The sequence below is a fragment of the Corylus avellana genome, chromosome 6, assembly GCF_965113065.1.
Source record: "Corylus avellana chromosome 6, dhCorAvel1.hap1.2, whole genome shotgun sequence".
Classification (NCBI taxonomy): Eukaryota; Viridiplantae; Streptophyta; class Magnoliopsida; order Fagales; family Betulaceae; genus Corylus; species Corylus avellana.
Genome location: NC_142495.1, coordinates 7839593 through 7851493, shown reverse-complemented (window position 1 = coordinate 7851493; position 11901 = coordinate 7839593). Strand labels below are relative to the sequence as shown.

The following is an 11901-nucleotide window of genomic DNA, read 5'->3' as shown; positions in this document are numbered from 1 at the left end:
ATTATTATTTCGATGACCTATCTCTGAGTGATACATTTGGAGATCTATCTATGTATGATGCTTTAAGTTTCACTCTGGTTATTATGATTGTGGTTTAAATTATTGCTATCTTTGTCTCTTAGTTAAAGTCTTCTGCTGCAGTCTCTTTCTTTTGAGAGGATGAGAATCCTGAATCTTGTTCTGAGACGGACAAGGCTAGTAGGCGAACCATAGAGTTTATTACGAGGTAATTGATTTTCCTAGGGCGTTACAACTTATCACTGGCCAACCTACAATAATAAGAAGCCTTGTGAAATTGGATTAATGCTCTGATTGAACGAGGGGATATTCAAAAAATTGTCAATCCAAGGTTAGAAGGATCGACTTCAACATCAATTCAACCAGGAGAGCTGTGGAGATAGCCTTGTCATGCATCAAACAACAAATCCAAAGGACATACATGAGTAACGAATTCGCAGAACTAAAGGAATATTTGGCTCAGGAAACAGATCTTTTCCAAACAACTTCTTTAGAACTTGAATCAGAAATTGCTCCCCTTGCTAGATAATTATTAAACAAACTGTCGTCAAGCGGTCCTTCTATGCAATATGACAAGTTAGTTTGCATTATATCAATCTTTTTCAAATATGTTATTATATTCCCATTTCATGGTTGTATTTCTGTTTCTGTTAAGTATGAGTTTGTGTTGTTATGTACTTCTTTAACTTTCGTCTGGATAATTAAACTATAAAATTTACAATTTTTCCCTGGAATGAAATCATCCTTTATATATATATCGACCAATGTTTTATATTATGTTGCGAACCTAGTGGCCTAGCTCTTAGGAATAATGCCCAATGGTCACCTTCTAAGTGTTAAAGTAATAATTAAGTAATTAAATTTACCTCTTCCTATCCGCTTAAGTTTTTGAGATAATTAGTAATTTAACATGTTATGAGAGTCAATGATCCTGAGTTCGAACCTTAGTACTCTATCATTCACCTCATTTTGATTAAATATTTAATCTGTTGGGCCTCATCTATTAAAATGGTAAGCGCACACGTGAAAGAGAGTGTTAAAGTAATGATTAAGTTATTAAATTTACTTATTCCTATCAGCTTAAGCTTTTGAGACAAGTGACGATTTAACACTAAGATGATATTTGGCCTCCTCAAAATTTGTATAATATAAAATATATAGAAAATATTTAATTTAATTAATTTTAAAATGTTTAAGAAAAGCAAATCTCACATAAATCTTTCATGCGTCGCTCTAATTGGTTTAATTTAGCTAGGAAGTAAAAATAAATTAACTGCCTAATACTACAATTTGTTAAAAACAACTTCACGTAATTATGTGTAACAAGATTAAGGTAATGAAGTAGACGCATGGATGGGGTTAGGTTTTTTATTTTTATTTTTTGAGAATAAATGAACTTTATATATCAATCAAAGAGATAGAGTAAATTGCTCCCTCAAAATAATATCATAGGTACATTATGGAGATTCCTCCATCCAAACCTTATCTATGACTTACTGTTTTGCCACGTTAGCAAGCTTATGAGCTGCTGCATTAGCACCTCTACTAACATAAACACATTGCCATCTACGTAGTGATTGAAGAGGGTATGTAAACCAGAATATGACCTAACCGAGTCCGGCTGATCTCCATATTTGACACCTCTTTCACCACCAGTAGGGCATCTCCCTCCAGGACTATGTCTTGGATACCTAACTCTTGACAGAAACTCGCGGCATGAAAGGCTCCTACTACCTCAGCAGATGTTGGGTCGAGTGTACCCGGTCTCGTAAGACTCCTTGCGCCGATTACGTGACCCTCATGATCCCTTGCCACGACACCACCACCCATCCTTTTTATTGGCCAGAAGAAAAGTATGATTATTATTATTTTTTAGATGAAAAGGTAAAGATTAAGGGAGGGGGATCTTTGTTAATTACTCTGTAGCCAAAAATCTAAAAGCAGGGTAGAATTTAGGAAAAAGCTTCCCTATTAGTCAAAGTCATTTGTAAGAACATTTGTAATTTCTATTAGTCAATAGAAGTTTATTATAAAATATGATATGGTTTTGTCAAGATTTTGATTTTTCGTTATTTACCCTGCTTTTTCCCATTCATTATCTTGATGATCCATGCGGTTAAACAATATATAAATTAAGGAATCAATTAGGAGGGAGATTAACCCTGCATCTCATCTAATCTCAACATATACTTATTTCTAGTTCCGAATGGGCTAGAATTAACACCTATCGTGGGATCAAAATTTTCTACAGTTTACTATATCTTATAATTAATGAAATCCTAATAACTATCTATAAAATAATGAGTATGAATTTAATTTCCGCATCAATAGTGATCATATTCATAACTTAATTAACATTTATCGCTTATGATAGTAATGAATAAAAAAATTAAGAATATTATAAAAGTGATAAATACCAATATGATAAAATGACAATAATTTAATTTTAAAAAAATATAATATTAATAAATAAAACGTGTTGCAACGGACAGTACTAATTGACAAGAGACAATGACCCCGTCAACTTATAATTATATATAGACTATCGTTGTACAACAAGACTTTAAACGTGTTACATGTCGTGTTGACTCAATTGTATGGCTTAAAAGTATAAGTCAATAGTCAAAGGTCTGTTCACGAACTTGCCCTACATTTTCGAGATTCATGCATGTTACCGTGCTCAAAGGACTATTGTTTTTCTGGGTATTTTCCAATTCTAGAAGGCTTCAAAAACATAAATTAACTCAGAATATACTTATTTTTCTTATTTTATAACCAAATGATTGTGGTGATGAGTATGTCATTTATCGAATCATTTACTATTTGAAATAAACCGAAAATCCAACATTTTGAAATTAAGGTCCTTTTTGCTTCATCATTACTCTTTCTAAGTCAATGTGAGCTAGTACAAGTCGTTTGCTATAGGCCAAACGTATTTTTGGGGCACTACTAATTCTATAAATATTGTAGCTAGCTCAACTAAAATTTGTTAAGGAATGAAGACCAACATGGATTTGAAAGCGTGGCTCTTCTTTGTCTTTGCCATTGCTATTCTTGGCAACTCAAAACTAGCTGCAGGAAAATATCAGCATGCTCGAAGACAACTTGCTGCTGACAATATTCCAGGTAAATACATCGATTCATCTTGAACATTTCCTCAACCTACTCTTTTTGTTTTTTATAATCTTTGTTTGGTGCATGCCAAATTATTAGCATGGTTGCCTGGAGTATTACAATTGATGCGAGAATTCATGGAGACCCTTGCTTTCTGCAGCTTTTCTTCTTCATCTTCTTATTTTGTTCTTTTGTTTTTTTTTTTTTTTTTTTTTTTTTTTTTTCACCTTTGTTCTTCTTTTAGTAGCTGTATTACTTTGATAAAGATGCTCTTCTTAAACAAACTTACTTTACTTGATCCTATCAATTTTCATCGTGATTACAATCACTTTTAACATTTAAAAACTCTCAATTTTATGTATTAAACTTTGAAAAGTCTATTTTACTACCAATTTTTTGCATTTAAACTACTTTATTAAAGATTGCTGTCTATTTAAATGAAAACTGATCGCATGCTACTTTTCTATCATTCTTCAATTCCTTTAATATTCATAATTTCTTTAAAACGAAAACCATAAACTAATTAGAAAAAAATAAAGAAAAATGAATTAAAACCAAAACAATAAAATAGTAATAAAAAAATTAAAAAATGAACCACCCCAAATCAATTTGGGGAGAGGGTGGTTCCGGGTCGCTTGTAAGCCACCCAATTCATTTGATCATTTTAAATTTATAGGGGTATTTTGGTCTTATTAATAAAAAATTATGTTCATTTTTTATTTTTTGCTGACTGTAAGAAAAACGTTGACATTTTTTGTGTAATTGGGGGGGGGGGGGGGGCGCGTTTCAGGCAGGGGCGAAACCACCCCTGCCCTTGGGGGGTCCTCAGCCCCCCCATGCCAAGGGGTGGTCCCCCACAAAAAAAAAAAAAAAAAAAAAGACTTTTAAAAATTAGCTTTTGACCCCTCCAAATTTTCTTTTTTAAAAGTTGTACCCCAAACTCAATATTCTAGTTCTGCCCTTAGTTTCTGGTATCCCATTTTGTTAAAAAGGGACTGTTATAACTGGTTGAGATGTGATGAAAATACGACTATGCCGTTAAATAAAAAATAATAATAAAACTTTATTGACCATGCATGGTTATAACGAGACCCATGTCTTGGCCATGGGCCTTCCTTTTTTTTTTTCTTTTTTTTTTTTTTTGATTTGTAAACACAAGGAAAGGAGCCCATGGGGGTGAGGAGATTCGAATTAGATCTGAATTGTTATTATTGGCATTAATGTGACACTTTTTTTTTTTTTTTTTTTTTTTTTTTTTTGTATAAAACGAGAACAAACCAAATGGACGTAGTTTTTGTTAGCATGTGATTTCACAGATTGACAAAAAGATCATAAGCAGTGTTAAATCAACAACTTTGGTTTAACGCTGTCGGCAACTTTGTGTTGGAGGAATTTTGGTGCCATATATAGTGTTATGAGCGAAACATATAATTAAGCAAAGAAATTAATTAGGTGCTTATATATCATAAACATATATGGGGCGTTTTGAATTAATTACCTCATTTCTTCTTTGTAAAAAATTCAAGGTTTCATTAGCATTGACTGTGGGAGCGACGAGGATTACATTGATGAGGAAACCCAGATTCCTTATAAGTCAGATAAAGAACTTGTAAATACTGGAATAGTTGAGACTGTATCCCCTGAATTGGCTGGAAATATTGACGGCCGGTTGCTAAAGACGTTGAGAAGTTTTCCTGTGGGAACAAAGAATTGTTACACCCTAAGACCGGAGCAAGGCAAAAATAATAATTATTTGGTGAGAGCTACGTTCTCGTATGGAAATTACGATGGCAAAAACATTGTCCCAGTATTTGACCTTTATCTCGGCCCTAATTTGTGGACTACAGTGAATTCATCCGATCCAATTTATTCTGAGATTATTTATGCTCCCTCGACGGATGACATAGATGTGTGTCTCGTGAAGACTGGCAGTGGGGTACCCTTCATTTCAGCATTGGAACTACGACGTTTGGACAATTCCATTTATCAAACTCACGACGGCGCTCTCGAAAACATAAGGCGATACGACGTTGGGAGGAACAAAACTGAATCAAGTATCAGGTAATTATTAAATCAGTTAATTAAAGTTTCTAGCTAGTTTCTTGTATAGATATTTATAATATGAAGCCATGCATTTCTCCCTAATAGGTATCCAGACGATGTGTATGATCGCTACTGGAAGCCTTTGCTATTTGATGGTTGGGATCCAATCGCCACTGACTCGACCATTTACACCCAAGGCAATGATAACGCATATAAATTACCGGCAAAGGTGTTGAGGACGGCTGCCAAAACCAACGCTAGCATTCCCTTGAGCTTATACTTCTCTCCTCCAGATTCTCTTTCTAAATGTTATGTTTACTTTCACTTTGCTGAGATTCAGAACCTTGGAGCCGGCCAGCAAAGGGAATTGACCATCAATTTGAACGGTGAGCGCAACCTGGCAGAATCTGTTAAACTTGATTATCTGAAGCCACTCACCATAGTCCAGGGTGATCCGCCGATTAGTGGAAGACGGGTTCACTTTTCAATAAATGCGACAAATAATGGAACAATGTTTCCTCCGATCCTCAACGCCGTTGAGGTTTTTGTGTTAAAGGAGCTCCCAAATAAACCAACGGCCATAGCTGATGGTACGCTTTCTTCTCTTTTCTATTTTCCTTCTGTAAAGCTTACGCTATGCTCAGTTTGCCTCTTAACTTATGCGGAATAACACGTACTTCTAGATTGGTGTTGATTTTACCAAATTAACCTTAATTTCATTGTGTCCAAAATATAAAATAATGAAACCTTTTTAGTGATGGTATAGTTTACAAAATATTTGTAAATCTATGTCCATCATTAATAACTACAAAAAAAAAAAAAAAAAAATTCTTTGCCATATTTGATGAAATTGCATGGTATCATGAGTCTCATTGTTACTAGCTTAGTTATTATATCAGACATGATGCATCCAAGTAATTCATCATCATAGGTAATTTCTAATCATCACTTTTCCTTATTTCTATATGATTTTGTATTTTGAATTCTCCCTAGTGTTTGATCAACATCCCTATGAAATAATTTGTTCTTCCATTAAAAACATTAGTTGAAGCTATCAAGGAAATCAAGGAACTGTACAATGTGAGTAGAAACTGGCAAGGCGATCCATGTGTCCCAAGCGAGTACTCATGGGATGGTTTGAACTGCAGTAAAGACAATCCTCCAAGGATCGTCTCAGTGTGAGTGTGCTTTCATAACATCTTATAAACTTGTTAGACGCATGCATCTGTGAAATTTCACTCAATGAAAACTTGTTTCCTTCATATTAACTGATATGAAAATGTAATGCATGCATAATTAATTCTTAGAGATGGCACAATGGAAGAGACTCCTTTCGTATGCAATGAAAGCAAACTAAAATATTTTTAATTGCCATGCTTTCTGATATATTTTGAACTAGAAAGAAAAAGAATTTTCATTTTGATGAAATTTCTAAACACTTAGCACCTCCCCTCATTTGCGGGGTTGTATGAGAATAATTTTATTTTTATTGCAAGTTATCTTTAGAACGATAGCAATAACTTTTCCTTCTTCCATATTTATAAGCAGAAACTTGAGCTCAAGCAAATTGGCAGGGGAGATTGCAACATCATTCGTAAATCTCAAAGCACTGCAATCCTTGTGAGTCTTGATTTGAATTGTGATTGCCAGCTATTTGGCGTTCAGTTACAATACGCTAGTGCTAGATAGACATCGAAAAATCCAGCAACACCATCTGCCATCTTGATATTACTAATTGGCAGATGAATATCTGAGAGTAATGCTGAAGGTTTAATGCCTGGAGAGTGTATTTGTTGGATTTGATATCAGGAACGTTTTCCTTGGAAAGTGTTATATTTATATGCAACTTTTGTCATTGAATATCACGCTGTAAAGAACATAATACAATTTTTTAGCTTAATATCTACGAATATCTTTATCCCAAAGCTTGCTAACTCTTTCTCTTTCAGAGATTTGTCATATAATGATTTAACTGGGCCATTTCCAGATGCTTTGGCACAACTGCCGTATTTGAATACCCTGTAAGTTGTTGAGTTTTGAGGTATTGTGAACTTGACCTTAGGGAAAGGAAATTGGATTGATATACTTAATTAACACTATATTTGCAGTGATTTAAGTGGTAACAAGCTCAAAGGTTCAGTTCCTGAGGCTCTTGTACAAAAGTCTACCGATGGAAAATTTGTCCTAAGGTAAGCTTATCTTCCTGCCTCCAATATTTCATTTTCTTTAGCAACTTAATAAAGAAAATTTAAATTTTTCTTGACTTTTATTTTCCCTTTATAATTTCTTGTTGTACACGAAAAATACTAGAAAAAACATATCTTCATTTGTTTAATGTAGTGTATATTTCCTTTGTATTTCTAGTAGTTATTCTGATTGCAATAGGACAAAATTATCTATCTTTTAACAACTTACTTACTATGGCATCTTACCTTGATGTACTTTATGCAAGAGTCGGCGACAATCCAGATCTGTGTCTATTAGCTCCATGCAAGAGAAAGAAGAAAAATGAGTTTGTTATTCCTATTGTTGCATCGTCTATAGCAGTCCTGATTTTTCTGTTCATCTTTAGTGCTATGGCTATATATAGAAGGAAAAGACAAGGAGGTACATAGTTCTTTCTCTATCTTCTACTTCTATAATTCTCATTACAACTCATAGAGGTTAGCTTCCTTCACAAGAGATATGGTCATAACTACACCAAACTCCAATATACTACTATATTACATGACTGTACCTGTGAGTACCTAATTTTTCAAAGAAGAAAATAGTAAAATAACTATGAAATTACTAGTCCATGTATATTTGGAATCGTTTTTCAATTCACGGATTTCAAAGTGAGAAATCATGCGAACATGGGAGACCACTTATATATACAATCTGTAGCCAATGTTGGCCTTAGAAAAATCAGAAAACATATCCTTAAATGCAACACATTGAAAGCATAAAATCTAGTAAGTCCTCTAGCTAGCATTACCCACTGATAATGGAAATACCTTACCTAGACATCTAAGACATGGCTAACTCATCACTATACATCGCTTGGTGGCACGTATAAGCCGGATCCCAATTTAGGATCAATGTACTTTGGATTTAATCCCAATAACAATAGCATGCGACTTGAAATATATTTGATGATACAAACATGCAAGTTTCAGAATATGAACTATATATATTAACATGCAAACGTTGAACCTTTTTATAGTAGACTTGTGGATGTTGTACCTGATGATCTTCTTTATTGTACCTATAGTTTCCAAATCGAACATCAAATCAAAGAATCGACGCTATAGCTACTCTGAAGTTGTGAGTATAACTAATAACTTCAAAACCATCATTGGAAGAGGAGGATTTGGAAGCGTGTACCTTGGCACACTGAAAGATGATACTCAAGTTGCTGTTAAGTTGCTCTCTCCTTCATCAAACCAAGGGTATAAGGAATTTCAAGCGGAGGTTAGATAGAATAGTGTAGCCACTTCAATTACTTCAAGGTTTCAAAAATTATGTTTCAATTGCTCCTAATGAGAATGGAGCGCCACTTTGAAATGCAGGCACAACTCTTAATGGTAGTTTATCATAGAAACTTGGTTTCTCTTGTTGGATACTGTGATGAGGGTGAAAGCAAAGCGCTCATATATGAGTACATGGCTAATGGCAATCTGCAACAGCAATTATCAGGTATTTACCATCAAAGGGTCTTCAAAACGGAATGAGAGACTTCATATTGCAAACTGAAAGAGATAACTTGATTTCTTTTTTTTCTTTTTTTCTTTTTTTGCAGTTACCAACAAATGCGTCTTAAAATGGAATGAGAGACTTTATATCGCAGTGGATGCAGCACATGGTTTGCAAACAAATCAACTAAATGATTATTTATCTCCGATGTCTTTGGATCTTATTATTGTGCTTGAATAATAAGGTAACAATTACTGGTGGATTTGCAGGGTTGGAGTATCTACATAATGGTTGTAAGCCACCTATAATCCATAGAGATATAAAAACTTCCAACATTTTATTAAATGAACACATGCAAGCGAAGATAGCTGATTTTGGGCTGTCGAGAGCTTTTGTGAATGAAAGTGACTCTCATGTGTCAACCCGTCCAGCTGGCACATTAGGGTACCTCGATCCTGAGTAAGTGTTTAGGCACACTGATGCAAATTACTTCTTTTCTTAGTTAGAATGCATTTAAGCTTAAGCTTTAAGGCATATTTTTTTAAGGCATCAGGATTCCAACAGATATTACTACTTAAGCTTCTATCGACTATTCATTCACTCAGCACAACTAGGATATAATGGAAGTAATATTTATGCATTAAATCAACCTTTGGGCTTCTTATATCGATCTAATCACTTTTGTTTTATATACAGATTTCAAGCATCTGGAAACTACAATACAAAAAGCGATGTCTATAGTTTTGGGATAATTTTGTTAGAGCTGATCACTGGCCAACCTGCAATAATAAGAGGCCCTGTGAAAAACAATCACATATTTGATTGGATTAATCCTCTGATTGAAAGGGGGGATATTCAAAACATTGTAGATCCAAGGTTAGATGGAGAATTCAACACCAATTCTGCCTGGAAAGCAATGGAGATAGCCATGTCATGCATAGCACCAGTTGCAATCCAAAGGCCAGACATGAGCAACGTATTGGCAGAACTAAAGGAATGTTTGGCTCAGGAAAGAAGTCGAACGATTGCAAATAAAGGCAAAACTTCAAGAATTCTTCTCAAAAGAACCCCTTCAGAGCTTGAATCAGAAATTGGTCCCCATGCTAGATAGTTATCAAACAAATTGTTGTCAAGAATTGCTTCTATGCAATATGACAAAGTTAGTTTGTACTATATCAATCTTTTTCAAAAACTTATTACATGCTCATTTCATGTTTGGATTTCTGTTTCTGCTAAGGATCTGTTTACTTCGATGTAAAATGGTTTCCAAAAAATAATTTTTGCATTTTACGGTATTTACTGCGATATAAAATAGTGGTCAACAGAAAATATTTTTTTTTTGTCCAAAAATTCTTCTTTAATTTTCTGAAAAAGGTTTACGGTTTTAAAAACCGTAAGCCAATATTTTCTGACTTTAAGCATCTCATTCTCAAATCGACGGATCCTATCAAGACCAGCCCAAGACCTCGTTGGTACTTGCCCGGGACTTGACCGAGACTCTCCCAGGACCTGCTCAGGACCCCACCAGGACCTGCTAGGAACCCGACCGGACCTGAACGGGACCGGCCTAGACCTACCCAAGACCCGTCAAGGACTTGCCCGGGACCTGCCCAGGACTTGACTGAGACCCGCCCGAGACTTGCCCGAGACCTGTCCAGGACTTGCCCGGGACCCGCCTGGGACCCCGCAGGGACCTAACCGGTACCCGACCATACCTGCTCGAGACCCACCCAGGACCTGCCCGGGACCCTGCCGGGACCTGCCCGAAACTCGCCTCGGACTTGACTGGGACTCGCCCGGGACCCCGCCGATACCTGACTGGGACTCGCCCGAGACCCGCCTACGACTTGATTGAGACCCGCCCGGGACCCCATCAAGACTTGACCAGGACTCGCCCAGGACCTACTTGGGACTCGTCAGAAAATATTTTTGGCGAAAAACATTTCCTTAAAAATGATTTCTTAGAAAACATTTTTCGGTATTTGGCATGTACGGAAAATCAGCTGGGTCCTAGTCGTCGAAAAACATTTTCAACAGAAAACATTTTCCTGTATTTGGTGTGTAAGCAAAATCATATTAAACACTAAATTACGAAAATGTCCCTATCGGGTCTTGGATGGGTCCTGCCAGGGTCTCAAGCTGATCCCGAAAGGGTCTTGATAGGGTCTAAGCGAGGTTCAAGTGGGTCTCGGATGAGTCATAGTGGGGTCCTTGCGAGACTCGGTTCTCAAAGACTTGGTCAGGACATTTTCGTAATTTAGAGTTTAATATATATAAACAAAATTTTGATTTTCCATGCGCTCAGTAAACGCCGTAAAATGTTTTTGACAAAAAACATTTTCAAGGAAATTAAACAAAATTTTGATTTTCCATGCTCTCGGTAAACGCCGTAAAATGTTTTTGGCAAAAAACATTTTCAAGGAAATTAACTTACCTGAAAATATTTTTCGACGGAAACTATTTTACGTCGAAGTAAAAGGATCCTAAGTATGAGTTTGTGTTATTATGTACTTCTTTAGCTTTCTATTGAAGAAGTAAACTATACAATGAAAAATACGTGTTCTAAATGTACTTTAATGATTTTTTTTTTAAAATAAAAAAATAAAAATAGAAAGCATTGTTATTTAATGATGAGTGGAATTGAGTATGTATTAAAAGTGCACTAGAATGACTAGTACATTAGTTCTAATTCACAAATAAAATAGCTATGTTTGTTTATGTGTATTCAAACACTCTAAACAAATGCGTTAAAAAAATAATCAAACAAAAAACACTTTTCAAATTCTATTCTCACCTTGCTATAGAAATAATTTGATAAAAACACGTAGGTGGTTAACTTTTAGAGGGATAAAAGCTAACTCATTTAAACAAAAAATTAGTGCAGCCATATGGCGAGCCTAATTAGAGAAAGGGTGGATGTGTGTAGAATTTTACATGCGTGCAGTTAATAACCACAACTAACCGATACTGACTTCATAAGCGGATGCAGATAGCAATTTTAAGGTATGCACATATAATTACATCTGCATACCCTTATATTATATATATAAC

The 11901-nt window shown here is 35.2% G+C and overlaps 1 protein-coding gene across 1 annotated transcript; it reads left to right on the top strand.

Annotated features, from left to right (window-relative positions):
- The first annotated feature begins 3014 nt into the window (after positions 1 to 3014).
- LOC132186369 (putative leucine-rich repeat receptor-like serine/threonine-protein kinase At2g19230) lies at positions 3015 to 10135 on the top strand. Its single transcript, XM_088517153.1, has 13 exons — positions 3015 to 3144; positions 4659 to 5193; positions 5281 to 5765; positions 6221 to 6353; positions 6724 to 6795; positions 7125 to 7196; positions 7284 to 7364; positions 7628 to 7782; positions 8429 to 8628; positions 8727 to 8853; positions 8957 to 9019; positions 9120 to 9309; positions 9547 to 10135. Exons 1-13 carry the CDS (start codon positions 3015 to 3017, stop codon positions 9959 to 9961), a joined length of 2658 nt encoding a protein of 885 aa, XP_088373279.1. The 3' UTR covers positions 9962 to 10135.
- The last annotated feature ends 1766 nt before the right edge of the window (positions 10136 to 11901 follow it).